General features: G+C 36.7%; 2 protein-coding genes across 15 annotated transcripts in view; one reads left to right on the top strand and one right to left on the bottom strand.

Moving 5' to 3' along the window:
• LOC123874423 (endophilin-A) overlaps nt 1-5,725 on the bottom strand; it is a 46,346-nt gene extending 40,621 nt beyond the window's left edge. For all 8 annotated transcript variants that reach the window (XM_045919742.1, XM_045919747.1, XM_045919749.1 and 5 more), the window contains exon 1: nt 5,521-5,725. The gene's annotated coding sequence lies outside the window, so the exon portion shown is untranslated. The remainder of the gene's footprint in view (nt 1-5,520) is intronic.
• A 336-nt stretch (nt 5,726-6,061) lies between these two features.
• Nucleotides 6,062-17,372, top strand: part of LOC123874443 (dmX-like protein 2) — a 57,854-nt gene continuing 46,543 nt past the window's right edge. For all 7 annotated transcript variants that reach the window (XM_045919786.1, XM_045919784.1, XM_045919787.1 and 4 more), the window contains exons 1-9: nt 6,062-6,334; nt 7,789-7,989; nt 10,690-10,843; nt 13,801-13,874; nt 14,828-14,957; nt 15,325-15,445; nt 15,639-15,827; nt 16,076-16,203; nt 17,025-17,185. In XM_045919786.1, the coding sequence (XP_045775742.1) occupies nt 6,248-6,334; nt 7,789-7,989; nt 10,690-10,843; nt 13,801-13,874; nt 14,828-14,957; nt 15,325-15,445; nt 15,639-15,827; nt 16,076-16,203; nt 17,025-17,185 (1,245 nt within the window). In that variant the 5' untranslated portion in view covers nt 6,062-6,247. The remainder of the gene's footprint in view (nt 6,335-7,788; nt 7,990-10,689; nt 10,844-13,800; nt 13,875-14,827; nt 14,958-15,324; nt 15,446-15,638; nt 15,828-16,075; nt 16,204-17,024; nt 17,186-17,372) is intronic.

The following is a 17,372-nucleotide window of genomic DNA, read 5'->3' as shown; positions in this document are numbered from 1 at the left end:
TTAAAGTATTGTTAGAGACACGACACAAGGCGGCATCATGACCCTCCAATATAGTGTGTAATGTATGAAACCGATAAGCTTCTGACACGTCACGACACAACACGAAACATTAGTATTTTCCGGATTTATTTACATGGCTTCATAATTTTCGTTGATACTTCAAAGTTCAAACCCGTCTCAGAGCCAAGCGGCGCGGGCATCCGTGTTTTGCTATCACTATATTTTGCCTATAGGGTTTAATTACTGCTTTATGACAACTATTTCTATGAACTATTTCAATGCTTTTGTGATAACCGCGCCGCTCTTATGCATACTCACCGCCTTGGACTGAATAAGATTAGGATAATTGGACCGTGTGGTTCGCGCGTTTAGAACGCGCGATTTACGTCCAACGTTTTCCGCATGCGTGACTTAACCTTTAACGTTACCTAGTTACATTCATTGTACCAAATTATGACCTCAATGGTAATTTTATTTACATTTGGTAAGGTAAACGGAAGTTCTGACGGTTAACTGCATTGTTTTTTGAACTTAAAGATATTGAAATTGAAGTCGGATTAGACAAAACCTACTCAAGAACTCATGTTATCAATCATAACTTATGATACCTATGGTTTAATATTTTTATGTCACGTCGTGTGTAGCGAAAAAGTTATAAAGAGATGATTATACCAAAAATAAACTAAGTACATGCCTAAATAAAACAACTATCCCATTGATAAAATTATTACATCTACTGCTTCCTTTATAAATTCGGCGTAATGAGTTACAAAGAAAAACACTAATTTCTTTGAGAAACTGATAAAATTGAAACAAAGATTGTTCAGTAAACGGTAACACACGACGTTTATCTAACTTGACCTTTAACTTTCTTGTTAGATACAGCATTAGGGCAATAAGGTTCTCTTACGGTGTAAAGATTTACGGCTCAGAAGCCGACGCTATTAGTGCGGTACAGCCAACAAAGTTGATAGAATATAGCCAAAAATATACGTTGATAGATAAATTTTATTTTAGTTCAGGCTAATATGGAATAACTACTGCATTGGCCCGTGGCCGTGATAAAAAGTTTTCGTGACATAACAGCTGTAGATCATGCCAAATATGAAGCTCACATGAATAAAGTATGAAACATAAAATTGGAGTGGAAACGTCGCTATTTTATTGCCTGTAAATTTTCGTATAGAGGCTTTCGTGTAGAATGGATGTTTTGAAATGGAGAAGACTGCAGCTTTATGCAGTACAAGACTGTGATTAAAACTGTACTTCCCAATTGCATAGGACAGTGTTCTAGCAAACCCCCGACACTCCATACAAACGAACTGATTTAACTATTACTTTTATTTATTTAGTTATTTATTACTTTTACCTTTTACTACCTACTATCGGAACACCGACCTGTCCGCACCGAATTTGTGTGTGTGGGAAAACGGTAGAGCTATAATATGTAAGCAACATCAGCACTTCTCGCTCGCGTGACAACGAAGTGAGAACCTATAGCGTGGCGGTGCCAGTAGCCAGCCTTGCAGGCGACGACAACTTGGCAGGGTGGAGTGAGAGTCGTCCTTTACGTAGGTAGTAACTTTGACTTTGCTGACTTAAGATTGAGTTAAAACGAGACCGATTTATGTGAGACATATACATCTGTCTCGTTTTTACTCTGTCGTAAGTCATTAGATTCATGACAGATAGTAACGAGACTTGCTCTGAAAATATGATATCTACTCTAGACATCAATATAACGATCAATCTTACCCTAGGTCACACATTGATTTGATGAGATTGAGCGCTGATTGGGCGTCTTGGGGCTTGAGTGAGGTTTCGGTGTGTACAAAAACTTCCATATTCGATGCTCGAATTCATCTCAGACTTCAGAATCACTAAGAAAACTATATATTGAAAAGTGAAAGCTTATTAAAAAAAACCGGTCAAATGTGAATCGGAATCGCACAAGAAGGGTTCCATACCATCGTAAAAGAAATAACACTTTTTCTTGTGATTTAACCACAAATCCAGGGTTTTCGGATTTTTCCCTTTGCATGTGCTATAAGCTTACCCATTGATTCCCTTGACGACAACACACAGACAAAGGAGTGTAAAGGAGTGAGTAAAGATTTCTTTTTTCTGATGATACGAAACAACCCTAAAAATAATATTATGCGGACAATTTAGTTACATATTATACTTACCAAATCCGTAGTTTGTAATTACGCACTTATATTTACTTATCGGGGCTATATTAAGCAACTAAGTATAGGGTATAAATAAAGCATAGTAATCGTTTATCCAGGTGGTCTTTGAACGGCCAGGAGCGCAAGCAAAAACCACTAATTGAAGGGCTCGGGAGTGCGTGCTATAAATAGCTAGACCCCCGCGTGGGCAGGACGCTCTGAATGCACTTTAACAACTAACTGCGTTATATCTCTGCAGTTGGCTATTCACTTTAATTTTTAACCGACTTCCAAAAAAGGAGGAGGTTCTCAATTCGTCGGGATCTTTTTTTTTTTTATTATTATTTTTTTTTTTTATGTATGTTCCCCGATTACTCAAAGACCCCTGGACCGATTTGGAAAATTTTTTTTTGTTTGAAAGGGTATACTGTGCAGGTGGTCCCATATAAATTTGGTGAAGATCTGATGAATATCTTCGGAGATGGAGAACAGAACTCAATGGATAAGAGCAAATTGCTCGCGATCACTGTAATAGCTTAGTAAACAGTAGGGTTTTAACTGGGCATAGCATATTATAGTACAGTGGGGCCACTAAAAATTGTGAAATAAAAAATTTTCAAAAGAAAAATAAAACCGACTTCAAAAACCAAAAATACTAAAAAGTAGAAAATAATTTTTGTTTAGCTACACATGTAATGTACCTAGGTATGAAGTCGGGCGAGCTTCACTCTTGGATTTCTAATTTTGTTTTATAATATGCTCGCTCGACTTCATACCTAGGTACATTACATGTGTAGCTAAACAAAAATTATTTTCTACTTTTTAGTATTTTTGGTTTTTGAAGTCGGTTTTATTTTTCTTTTGAAAATTTTTTGCTACCTATTGTATAGCTGCCGATTTTACCCGACTGCGGCGAAGGCGGATGTGTTTAACCTGGTATTATGTCCATTCCTATGTCCACGCGTAACTACTCTAGGCTCAACCCATTTTGATAAATGATACGTTCTTCATTAGTTTCGTCTTGACGGCGCGGCGCCGAGTGTCACTGGGTACATAAAATTCGCTTTGATGCGCGGACTGAAAAAGATGCAGTTCCAACCACAGTAGCATCCTTTTGAAAACTTTGTAAATAACTCCTTCTATATCTAGCTGAGCTGACCCACACCAGCTTCGCTCGAATAGAATTTCTAAAAATCTTTTCTAGTTAGCATTATTATGTATTGTCTTATCTTGCCCCTGTACTGTCTGTAATCTTATCAAGAAACTTTTGAAAACAATTCATTACTTTTTATAAGCAACATATCTACACTATAATACATATTATAAATTAATAGGTAAGTAAAGATGTATGTTTGGATGTCCTACATCCAATCTCTGCAACTAATGATCTGATTCGTAATTTTTTCCCCCTGATATATAGCTGCATTATCTCCGAGTGCTAGGCTATAAGTTATATCACATCAACAAATTCGCGGGCAAAAGCTAGTGCTTTATTAGAAAATACTGTGGGTATTGTATGTACATCAGATATTCATAAATGTGATTTTCAGAATAATTTAACAAATAGATAGTACTCATTTACTAAATCTCTTGCAGTTTGAGGATTTAGATAACACATATAATTGGCCTTGCCAGGGGCTCAGGAAAAGATTGTATGACATCATACATGTTCATTATGAGCAGAGCATCTTAAAAGTAATGCTACATTGAAATAATGTCTTATTTAGCATTGATTGCATGTAGATTAAGGTTCAAAATTGTGTGACCATGAATTTTGTCAGTAGCAAAGTATAAGGTACATATGTATTACTCAGTTATTAACCTCAATTAGGAACACAAGAGTTTGTTCAAAAATAAAACTTCATTCATCACTGCTGGCGGGAAATAAAGGCCAGTGATTCCAGTTTTATCATATCAGTAAAAATTGATACTGGCTGAATGAATAATTGTGATAATATGTTTGTTGATAATACAATGTAAGGAAATAAATAAACATGTATCATTTAGTAATCCAGATGTTTGATTTTTATACCAATGTTACGGGTATAATTTACAATATAGATGGTTCTTTATTTTCAATTTTTAAGGTTCCGAACGTCAAAAGGAAAATAGGAACCCTTATAGCACATTGGAGGTTGATGCATCAAGATTCTAACTGAAAATAGCTCAAAATTGCTTACCTCCAGTGTGCTATTTTGAATTTAATTTAAATAATGTTAGTATTTTATATAATATTATTTCATTTTTGTATACTTTTTTGGGTTTTTACCCTAAATAAAGAAAATTATTATTATTATTATTATAGGATTACTTTTTTGTCCGTCTGTCTGTCATATCTGTGTAAAAAACGTTAAAATATTGTAATAAAAAATAAAATTAGTAAATAACATAAAGATGGTGATGTTCGTCATTAACTTGCAATGTTCTACATAAAAGTTTTAGGTTTATCTTGTATGATGGTCTGGAATCTTTCGTATGTGAGTCAGACCTGCACTTGACCAAGTTTTTTTTAATTGAATTATATTCTGTAAAAACTAGCTAACGCACAATAGCTTTGCTCAAGTGGAATATCTGAAAATCCATTCTTAATGGAGGTCATTTTATAAAGATAATAATCGGCTGAATTTTTTATGGGGCTCTCAGATTAGAAACATATTTGGAAACCTCATGTTTGGAACTTTCGAAGCTTTAGTTTAAAGCTGAAGATTGACTTGTACTGTGTGTTTGTAATGTACTATCACATCAAGTATGACCATTACATCAAATACCTTACAAATTCAACAATTTGACAGTCATAAAGTAACAATGTACTTATTTTGATTAAATGGCTTTCACTTTGACCTTCTAATGGCAAAATCTCAAGTTTCTAAAAACAGTAGTTTGAACTATGTTGATATCTATCAGTAAATTTCTCTTTTTATATATTAAGTAGGTGCAAGCTGATGCCTACAACTTTATCTGCATGCATGGCAATTAAGTTTTCAAAAAAAAAAAACTGTGGGAACTCTTTCTTTTTCCGGGTTAAAAAGTAATCAAATCGTTGAATTTATCCATGCTAAAAATCACATTGATCTGTTGCTCTGTTGTGCGGTGTTTGAAGGTTCTGATTCATAATATGGGTAGTAATTAGTAATATACAGTAGGTAAAATGTCAAAAAGGAGCAATATTTTTTTTACAATAAATGATAAGGGGTTTATTTTATTATGAATAGATCTTTAAATAGTTTACTATCTGTAATAGTTTGCTGTGACTTTTGTGCAAATAAACTATGTTCATTAAGCATAAAATAAAACGCAAGCTAAGACATTTGAATAAACATAATTATTGTAATATCAACTTTCTTCTTACCTTTGCTTCGTTGCTGTATGAACCACAGGACTCAACAAGGATTCCAAGAGAGTTACGTGAACGCGAACACTACAACACAGTTAATTTTGGAAAGTATCGTTTTGTACAGAAAAATCTTTCTTAATTCTTATTTTCTTTTTCGTAACATGAAATCAATATTCAACACACAAAAACAACTCGTTCACATCATTCTATTTTAATTTGACAAGTTCTACTTGTCAATGTCATCGTCATCAAACTGTCAACGATAGAATCATTCCCGTAACTTTACAACCCGTAACCATAGTTAGTAGATTTGGCAGTTTTATGAAGTCTATACACCTTCCAATCTGATTAGCTACACAGGTCTTTAGTCTATGAAAATTAGGCTTGGCCAGGACTGATGGATGGATGAGATTGGGTGTTGGAAGTTGGAACCGAAAAGAAACTGGGCCAATCGACATCTCCGAAAATTCCGATTAGTCGGACATAATCACAAGGTGTGAGACCAGTTTAAAAGTTAATTCTTGTTCTTATCTCTTTCACGCATTACATACGTCATTCTCTCACGTTCGATGTGTGGTGTCATAGAGAAATATTCGTGATCGTAAAACTAATAGAAGAAAAAGTATACGAAATGTTGGATTTTATTTGCTAAGAATATGTATTACTTTATTAAAAATATGCTTGTGTCCTACTGCAGCTTGGTACAAATATAGCAAAGGAATTTTAGTTATAATAGCTCATTATGAACTGTCATCAAGTACTTAGTGGTGCCTGTAATTCAGGAGATCAATGTTTTGCTGTAGGATCAGTGGAAGGAATACCTTTCACAGTAAGTGTTTTGTCCAAATCTTAATGTTATAAGGGTCATAATCTCGAGACCAGTGATCTAGGGTACTAGAAGTTGTAATTGATGGGTACCAGACTGTCTGTGAGCAGGAAAATGTAATTAAACCTTGATAAGAATATAATAATTTATGTCCGAGACGAAATATCAATTTGCACAGTTAACGCGAGTTTTTGCCACTGTGGATCATTGCATGAAAAGATTTTCCTTGAATACTAATTTACATTGCTCGGGCATTTAAATGTCTATTATTATTAAAGGCATTGTTTACCTTGAAAATGTTATATATACCATTATATGTGTAGATAAGCTATTTACTGTTTAAACATTTACTAATTATGAGATCTATTGAAAGCTAGCTGGCTTTCAAAATAATGTTCAGTCTCCGTTCATCCCATTACATAAACATTTTGGAATGAGAAATTGAAACACCCTATTGGAAGATTATTACTTCTACTTATCACAAGCTTTATATAAGTAGCTTGCCTATTACTTCTTAATAATGTAAGAAAAACTGACAACTTACTTTTTACCTACTTTTAAATTATTATAGTAGTATCAATTTCAAACTTTGCAAACTTATGCAACTATGATAAAAATACTATAATATGGTACCATTGAGCTAGCCTGATGGAGGTGGGACTAGGCCAACGATACTCTTCAGCAAGTCTACCTAATTTGGGATTGTAGGACTTGTATCAGTGAGTCTCTACTCTATTGGTAACATATTGAGACTAAAAGGGTCTTGACAACTTTTATGTGCATTACAGGTTAATCATAAAATCTTGTTTTAAGTTTTTGAAACTATAATTTAATTATGTTTTCCAGTTCAATGCAATGCAGAGTTGAATACAGATTTATTTATTTAACTCTGTTAGAAGAGCCATATTCTAAAATAGACTGAAACATTATTTATCATCAGACAAGCTTTAATTAAACGTAAACATATAATTGACAAAACACAGTTAAAGTAATATCCACATAAGATACCATAAATCTGATGTGAAATGTACATTGTTATTTACATATGTTATATGTACATTAAAGGAATTCGTTTTTTGGGCTCATCTCCAGAGAAAAATAAGGAACCGTTATGGGATCAATACTAGGGATTACTGTCAAGAGAACCAAAACCTGTAAGGTTCCCGCTGACCTAGAATGATGAAATTTTGCAGGTAGCAATTCTTAAAGCACAAGTTAAGCAAAAAATCCGAAAACTGTGAATTTGTGTCCACATTTTTTATTGTGTTAATTTTTTTATCACAAAATTTAATTGTGTTAATTATTATTATACAATGGTACAGAACCATCTGTGTGTGAGTCCGACATACACTTGACCAGTTGAAGTTCAGACTTTAAAGTTGAATGCAACTGACTGTGCTTGTGGAGTCCTTTTTGAATAGCAACAACAAATTATAATAAAGATGTTATTATTTTAGGCATATGCAGCGGGATGTAACATAGTGATACTAGCGTCCAATTTTGAGCGAGTCCAAATCATTCCTGGTGCTATCCATGGCTACGTCCGCATCAGCTCTCTGGATTGCAGCACTGACACCGGGAAGATTGCTGCTGCATATGGTGCTGAAGTGTGCATTTTTGAACCAACTCCTTTGATCCATAGTGCTGCCACTACTCATGTAAGTAATTTAAATATATTTATTAATCAACATAATCTTCATAACAGTTAGTGTAGTCCAAGAGTGTGGTCTCTTTAATTGCATAGTGGACTGTTAAACCCCTGTTTTGTCTGATACAGATATTTTAAGTGTCCTCAATCCATGCACATTCCATTATTAGGTCTACTTTCCAAATCAGATTCTGATCAGGGGTATGGGTTTAATGAAACTGTCACAACCCTGTCAAGTTAGCCTGCTTTCATCTGAGACTGCATCATCACTTACTTCCAGGCATACTGAGAGATCACAGTTGTGGGCTAACTTATATGTACAAGAATGAAAACAACAGGAATCTACATCCAAAATCTCAAGTTTTTAACCCAACAATTTGAACTATAACATTGATATGTTAGTCAGTCAATTTCTCCTTTTATCTAAATATGTAAATGGAAAAGCTGACTCACTGATCTATCAACGCACAGTTCAAACAACTATCGAAATTTGTGTAGTACACGCGGACAAAGACGTGAACATAAGCTAGTAAATATATAGATTTACAAGGTTGATACCAAAATAGTTCTTACAATTAATTAATAGAAAATCGTTGAAAAAACCAGCCAGTGGATTGTTGCATAACCAGAAATGAGGTAATTGTGGTAGGTATCCTTATTACGCTGTTACCAAAAAATTACGACGTATGTAACACAACCGCGTTATTAGATTAGTTAAATTCGAATGCCAGAAGCACGCTCATGCGTTACCTTCACATTAAATGATCGAATGTGTATTTTCTGTTCATTACACGTTGAGATCGCGTGATATTTGGGTTGAACGATAAAGTCGCGATTTTTGTGTCATTGATTCAATTGAAAGACATAATTTGTGTCTTGCTAGGATCTCCTTTTTCTTCTTAAGGTTCTTGAATACCCTGTATCACTTCGACCGTCTCCGATCCAATGTGATCGCCACCACTTTTACAGGTGCTTGTCAATACTTGTGGCCGCCATATACAGCAGCACTTTTTGATTGGCGCGTTATTAGATTAGTTAAATTCGAATTCCAGAAGCACGCTCATGTGTTACCTTCACATTAAACGATCGAATGTATATTCGAATATAATATTTTCTGTTCGATTGCACGTTAAGGTCGCGTGATATTTCAGCTATCCTGTGTTTGAAGTCATTTGGGCTTGACAAAGTCGCAATTTTTGCGTCGTCGATTTCTTCAATCGAAGGACTTCACTGCTGAACATAATATGCCTTGCAAGGATCTCCACAGGACATGGTCTTGTGTTCAGTTGATTGATTCAGATCATTGATCATCTAGACTCTAGAGGTCTAGAGGGTGCTCGTGTGTGGAGTCGCCATTCAAGCACTAGCAACAAGATGATGCCCGCGACTTCGTCCGCGTGGATTTAGATTTTAAAAATCCCGTGGGAACTCTTTGGTTTTCCGGGATGAAAAGCATTTATCCATTTCCGGGAAGCAAGCTACCTCTATACCTACCAAATTAATGAAGTGTACGTGGATTTCAAGTTTTAAAAGATCCTGTGAGAACTTTTTTTTTACGGGACAAAAGGTAGCCTATATCCGTCCCTGAGATGCAAGCTACCTCTGTAGCAAACGTCAAAATCGTTTAAACGGATAGGCCCTGAAAAACTAGAGCAGACAGACAGAGGGATAACTATGGATTCCTGAAAACACAGTCTTGGAACTTATACAAAGCCGAAAACGCATCTGCAGTTTCTTAGCAAATGTTATATAAGTATTAAGTTTTCATATAATTAGTAGCTATGGCAGACCACAATTTAGATGAAAACTAGTTCATTTCAAAATGTGTGTGTTTTTTTTCTTTCTCCGCTAAATATCCTCTAACTTTGCATTGTAATTAATTATATCTTTTAAAACTTGAGATTTTCATTTTTATAGCTCAGTGTGTGTCACTTAATTTTGCACCTGTTATGTCTATACAGACAAATTCGGAAAATTACAAAGTCGTTATTATGGCATTAGATACAATAATAACGTATTACTAAAGCTAATTTTAAATGATGGTGTATTTATGTACCTACAGTCATGGAACATGCGCCAGTAACAATTAACTCGCCTGAGAATTAATTGGTTAAATTCATCCGATGGATGCCTTGTTGTGGCGCATAATATATTTGCGGTGTTAAACATTTCATATATTTTAAGACCTTGTATAGAGTTGTTAGGCATCAAGTACTTAGATACCTATAGCTGAAGCAGTTTGCTGTATTCAATTCGTTCAACGCTCTCGTCAGTCACATGACTTACAATTGTATATTAAATTGCTCTTCATAATAATGCATTGTAATCGTAGTCACTCCGTAGTTAGGTAGGTACATCACGATTGTATAGCTACCAGATTAAAAGGAAAGATGGGTTTGCTATACGGTAATAATATGCGTAATACAATCCAAATGTATACCTACTTAGCTAGAAGCCAATGTGAGTATAGGATACTTTAGAGATATATTTAACTGTATTATTATTCATCATACACGTAGGGTCTGCTGTTTTAAAATAGGTATAAAAATGTTTGCCTATTATTTTAAAACAAGATAAAAAACCGGCCAAGTGCGAGTCAGACTCGCGCACCGAGGGTTACGTAATACGTACTCGGGTATTTTTCCGACCAAGACTTCCGTAGACTTTGGAAAATACTAAAGTAAGTATTCAAAAAAAATATTTTTAACAGGGCCTGGAATACCGCTGGGTGCAAACTGGCAAGTTGGTAGCAGACGGGCCGATCACAGCTCTATCGTGGAACCTTGAAGGCACTCGACTTCTCACCGGAGGCAAGATCCTACAACTATGGCACCAAGCATCGCTTTATCAGGAGGACAGCCAACGTAAGGAACTAAACTAACTAGTGTACTCTAAATATATTATTATAAAAAGAAAAGTTGTTACTAATCAACGCCCATAATCAACGCCGGCCTTGGGCCTAGAGTGTTCTCTTTATAATGTAGACAAGCAATAAAGCCGAATTTTTCGAAATTTTTATGGAATGGGAAATAAAGAGGATTTACATATATCTTCGCTGAGCGAAATTGCAGGCTTTTTGCTTGCCCCAAATAACATGATAAGTTACGTATTCAAGTTGTGTAGCTAAAGATAGTTTAATCGCAAAGATGTTGTTCTGAAACACTTTACGGTTAATGACATAGGGAGACTATAATATAGGGAGACTCGGATGCCTCTCATCAATATGAAGACTCATTCTGATATACGCTTTTCGGTTCTGAGGACCAGTTTTAGCCAGAATTAATAAAAAATCTTCCCGCTCTCTTTTGTTTAATAGAAGCAGTCACATGATTTAGGATGATTGTATATTCCAAACAGAGTTAAAGATTTGGTGGTTCCCGCGCTTCTAATGTTTCGAATAATAAATAATCATATTAAAGGATCCATATATGGTTTTCATACTTATTCTAATTTATGTTAATTTATTTGTGGAAGTAGATTAATTGACCTTTAATTATAATAGATAGACATAAATTAATGCGGTATTATATTTCATTCAGTGCATATTATCTCGATGCTTTCGTACCGTGTGAAACTTGATAAAATGATTAGCTAAGTTGTTGGTTGCGGCTGCGGCCACGAGAGACGAGACGAAAAGCCATTTCATGAATCAACTCTCGCACTGGCACGTTTCCAGCAAGTTTTCTGGTAGCAATTTTATTGATTCTCCCATACCGGGTAGATTAAATTGGCGTAAGATCGTATGCATTTTTTTTTATATTTATCCTACTAATATTATAAACGCGTAAGTTTGTATGTATGGATATTCATTACTCTTTCACGCAAAAACTACTGGACGGATTTTGCTGAAAGGAATGGAGATAGATTATACCCTGGATTAACACATAAGCAACTTTTTATCCTGGAAATCAATGAGTTCCCGCGGGATTTTTAAACATCTATATCCACGGGAACGAAGTCGCAGGCATCAGCTAGTAGGTATCAGGTAGATATTGCCCACAATTGCGTCCGCATGGAATGTATGTTTATTTTATTTTTCTACTTTCCTGTGGGACTGAAATATTTTTCGGGCTTAAAGTAGCCTCTAACCGTAGATGCAACTAAAGATCGGTTTAACAGTTTTGCCGCGAAAAGGTATGAAATAGAAAAACAAATAGTTTGCGTTTATTATCTTAGTAAGGATAAACTGTTATGGATTCCCAAACTCACCCTTGGCTTCGCACTAATAACCTATTAAGTAGATAAAATTATCCATCCATAGTTTAAATGGCATTAAAGGACGTGACTTGAGCTAATGACATCTATTGACGCTTTGTTTGTAAATATTGTTTGCAAACTGATTTACTCGTAAGTTTTAAAGTGACTTTCATCGTATTTTCTCAATGCGCATGCTGCATTGATTTTTAAGGCTCTGCATCGCGATGCAGATGGCACCTCTTCAATATATTGTAAATCAGCTGAATCGATCTCTAAACTAGCTAATGCCCGCGACTTCATACTCGTGGATTTAGGTTTTCAAAAGTCCCTTGGAACGCTTTGATTTTCCTGGATAAAAAGTAGCCTATGTCACTCTCCAGTCTGACTATACCTTTGCAAAAAATCACGTCAATCCTTTGCTCCGTTGTGACGTGATTGAAGGACAAACCAACAAATCTTATTTGTAGAAGTATCTAGACCTTTATTTATAATTATGTAGTTAGGTTACTAGAGTTTGTACGTTTGCCTGAGTTATAATTAGTTCATTATCTTTGCTAACCATATAACTATTAGACCAACGATGCAGTTTGACGGCGAATGCAAGGTTGGGTTTGATTCCCGGATTGGGCCAATAATAATAATCTATACTAATATTATAAAGAGATATAGTTTCTAAGTTTGTTTTGAGGAAGTAATCTCTGGAACTATGAACCGATTTTGAAAATTTTTCACCAATGGAAAGCTACATCATTTCTGAGTGACATATACTATATTTTATTTTCAAAAAAATTATAGATCCCTTTGAAAATTGCAATAAACTACCCGTGTGAAGCTGGGGCGGGTCGCTAGTAGTTAATAAGATTATTTAGAGATGGCAAGATAAAATTCGTCTGGTAGATTATATCGATTATTATGTTTTGTACCTAAGTGAACCGACATGCGCGATATAAATATAGATAACATTATTGCAACTGTATGCTAAAATCAGCCAAATTAAATTTACGCTAACCGTGATTATACGAACTCGAATTTTTGATATGATTAGGTATTATCAATAAATAATATGACTCTCGATATAATCTATAAAAAATCGTATTGTATATAGCTTATTTGAAACATGAAATAACTACTGTTGCGGATATTATCTACTATTTGTTATTATTGTATTGCTTTTTTACAATCTTCTTTGTTTTGTTTTAACTTTTCATAAGAATATGATATTAATTTTTTTTTTAATAAGTAGGTACCTATAGATTTTTTTTTAAGTACAGAAACGGAAAATAATCGATTAAGGTCTGAGAAGTTGCTAAAAATTTAAGGCACTTTTCTTTCTTTCTTTACTTTTCTACATAAATAAAAGGGGTAGGTATCCAAGCTACTGTTCAGGTGACAACGTCGCTAGTGAAGGATCGGCATTTATTTTTAAGAAATTCATTAAGAAAAAATGGAATTAATTTTTTTTCAACATAGCACAATTTCAATATAGCTTAATATATTGCAATAGTAGCTAATGTCCACGACTTGGCCAGCGTGGATTTTGAAATGGTGACTAATGTGGCTTTAGTTCCAATCTTGCCCACCTGAACAGAAAAGTTCGTGACACTATAATTACATATTGTTTCAGCAAGTTCCGGTGTTACATTCCAAATTGGCGGCGACAAAGACGAAAAGATCAAACCTCCAGAAGAAGACGAACCTGTAAGTGTTGATCGCGTTTAGATCGGTAGGTATCAGATAAGATAACACCGTCTCTCGTGCTGATATCATTGTTTGAATCTAACATAGGTACGTTTTCCGTGTTATCTATAGTGTAGGTACCAAATGATCTCAGTTTGACTAACGGTGTGTTTTGATTGCATACAATGACAGTAAAACTGCTCATGTTTTGAAATATCTGCAATATATATGAATTAATTTTAAGATTTGTAGTATTTTTAATAGCGCTTGGCTGCAATTAGACCTGGTTTCAAGTGACGGTCATAATAAAAAGATTGGTATGATATCAGTAGGAATTTATGTAAACTACGAATGAATATTCTATAAGTGAGTAGTTAAGTACCTACATACTTTCCGTGCAGGTTCAGTTTGCATAGAGACTATTGGTTTTAAGAGGTTCATCTTCTATGTAAGATACAACTTTTCACAAATACGTATGCTAATAATATAGAAGAAATCATAAAACGTACCCGCCATCTCTATGATACCCGCTATATTTTTGACATATCATGTCAGGTCAGGTGCCGTGAATGACATGGTTCTGTGTAAATAAATGACATCGATAAGATTTAAGATAAGCCCGCTCAATACAATTTCCATGTCACAGAATTCTGCGGGAAAAATCGCGTGGTGAAATTTTGCAGTGCAGGATTACCTTTAACCGTCTTGTATCATTCCATTCCATCAGCCTGTATACGTCTGCTGTTGGACATAGGCCTTCCCAAGAACGCGGTCAGCAAACACGGTCCTCCGCCTTCCTCATCCACCCGCTCCCCGCCACCTTCTTCAGGTCATCGGTCCAGCGCTATCCTCCGCTGGACCGATGACCTGGTAGCGGTGATCCTTATATCCTTACTCATCACTTATTGTTACAAATAAATAAATATATACTTCTATAGTAAAACGTCTACCTTATTTCCACAAAATGTTGGCAGGGTTGGCTTTGCGTGTGGCAATGTCACACGGCGACGCCGGCGCACCACCTCGCCTTTTCCCCGGATGGCGTTCTGTTCGCCACGTCGGGCGTCAACGACCGCCTCGTCAAGATATGGTACCAAAATAAAGGTGTGTATTAAACTCGGAAGCCAACCATCCCATTCTTTCAAGGGAAAGTCTTGGATAGTTAGTTCAAATCAACGGAAAATAGAAGGTGTATTACGCGACATTTTCTAACAATCGACATCATGGTCTTTGAACAGTCAGTCTCTTACTCTGCACTAAGCACTAACCTACCATTTCAGTCGAGGTAGTGTACAACGTAATATGATAGCCAACCAATCAATCACAGACTGTCGTCTCCTGTCTGACGGACCGACTTTCCGTCGCGTCCTGCCAATGAGATCAAAAATTTGAGTTCTGCTGCTTAAGGTTGCCTGTAGATCCTTGCCGAGTACCAGGATACACCTATAGCATTAAATGGTTTTGTTGGCAGTGTTAGTGCAAGCGCACGGCGAGCATTCGCCGCCCGAGCTCAACTACACGTTCATCTACGTCGCGCACCCAAGAGCCGTCACGCACTTATCATGGCGAAAGACGAGCAAGTACATGCCCAAGTAAGTGACGTAATAAATCTACCAATAATAGCTAAAATAGGAAAAAACTAAGTAAAAATGTTTATCAGCTCAATCCAACTCTACTTAAAGTGAAATGTATGAGTGATATTTAACGACCTACAGCACATTTTCTAATGAAAGTAGTATGGTGTGCGTCGTCAACCCGTGATAAATCTTAATCTATATTGTTCAGGGGCAGCGTAGGCAACGTGCTGGTGACGTCATGCGTGGACAACATATGCCGCGTGTGGGCGGAGACCTTGCTACCGGAAGACGAATGGGGCGGCGGCTGCGTTTCCGCGCACTCGCGCTCCCCGCCGCGCCGACAGCGAGCCACGCACCGACACAAGCACCGCTTCATGCAGCGCTTGAAGCATATGAAGTGAGTATGGCATACTATTGTAAAATGAACACTTGAAAAGAGCAACCGCCGAGTTTCTTACTGGTTCTTCTCAGCAGGAACGGCATTCCGAACAAGTGGTACCTAATTATTTTGACGATTCAAAAGCACTTGTAAAAGTCTACTTGAATAAAAATATATACCGTGCTCAGTAACTGATGGGCAACTGACACTTGTCTCGCTCGCGTTCGGTAGCAAAGATATAATCTATCTGTTCTCGATTGTTCCAGAACGTGTTTCCATATTCGGCGGAACGCGCAGTCGTCCAAGCAGCCGGGCGCGCCCATCCCCACGCTGCCGTCCACCTACAGCGCGCACGACTTCCATAACCCCTACCACTCCACATCCTATACCGGAGGTCAGCTCTTTAACAAACGTTACAGACCCTATAGGAAAATGAAGTGATACAAATTACTATCGCTAAAATTAATCTTAAAAGTTTTAAAAGCCACCATGTATCTTCATTTATCGTTGTGTGACTTGAGATTAACGTAATAACTTCTAAATCAATTTTGGAATCTACATCATGGAAAAATAGCTACAATTTTTGTTGCAACAGTAACGAAGGTAAAGATTTTGTGTTCCTCATGAAACTAGTAACATGTCATGTGCCCCACACAATTGCCAATATAATTAATGTTCTCGCGGGATCCCTTATTATCGAACCTTTTCCTCATTATCAAAATGAATCATTTCAAAGTCCATGATGATTCCAAGTCACTGACATAGCCCACACTATTAGCAAGCTGAAGTGGCCGTGGGCAGGCAGGCCATGCCTGTCGTAGAGGCGATGCCTGTTGGAGCCAGAAAGTCCTCGAGTGGAGACCGCGTATAAGCAAGCGTAGTGTGGGATGCCCTCCAGCCCGATTAGCATGGGCAGTAGATAAAAATTATATCCACTGATGTCATAGAAATCAGTGGATATAATCGGGGATATAATTTTTATCTACTGCCCATGCTAGCCGGGCAGCAAGATGGATTGACGATATAAAGCGGCTGGCGGTAAGTGGCTGGATGAGAAAGGCTGAGGACCGGGTGAAGTGGCACTCTTTAGGGAAGGACTATGTCCAACAGTGGACGTCCTTAGGCTGATGATGATGATGATATCATATTATATGATACCATCGTGATGGTCATGCTCGGCCTATTTCGGTTTGTAATAAAGGTGTAATTGTCCAGGCCTCCACTTCCACCTGGCAGCGTCCATCAACGCGGAGACGGACATCCCGCTGGTGCCGTCGCTGGCGGGCGGTGGGCGCTTCATCCTGCACTGGCTGCACAACAAGGAGATGCACTTCACGAGCCAGGCCGAGGCGATATTGCACGATCTCACTAAGAAAGTACGTCGATACCACTTCAGTATATACAGTAGGTAGAGGCACTGACCTTTACAAGTACGCTGGACTTGCGATTGACGACATGTTTTTTTAGCAATTTGATTTTCGCCATTTTGGCGCTGTTAGTAGCAGTGTTACTGGAACTAAATGTTAGTGATGTCAACACGACGATCATTTGACATAAAGTGTT

The sequence above is a fragment of the Maniola jurtina genome, chromosome 18 (genome assembly GCF_905333055.1).
Source record: "Maniola jurtina chromosome 18, ilManJurt1.1, whole genome shotgun sequence".
Taxonomy (NCBI): Eukaryota; Metazoa; Arthropoda; class Insecta; order Lepidoptera; family Nymphalidae; genus Maniola; species Maniola jurtina.
The sequence above is the reverse complement of the archived record's forward strand: the minus strand, read 5'-3'. Positions and strand labels throughout refer to the sequence as shown.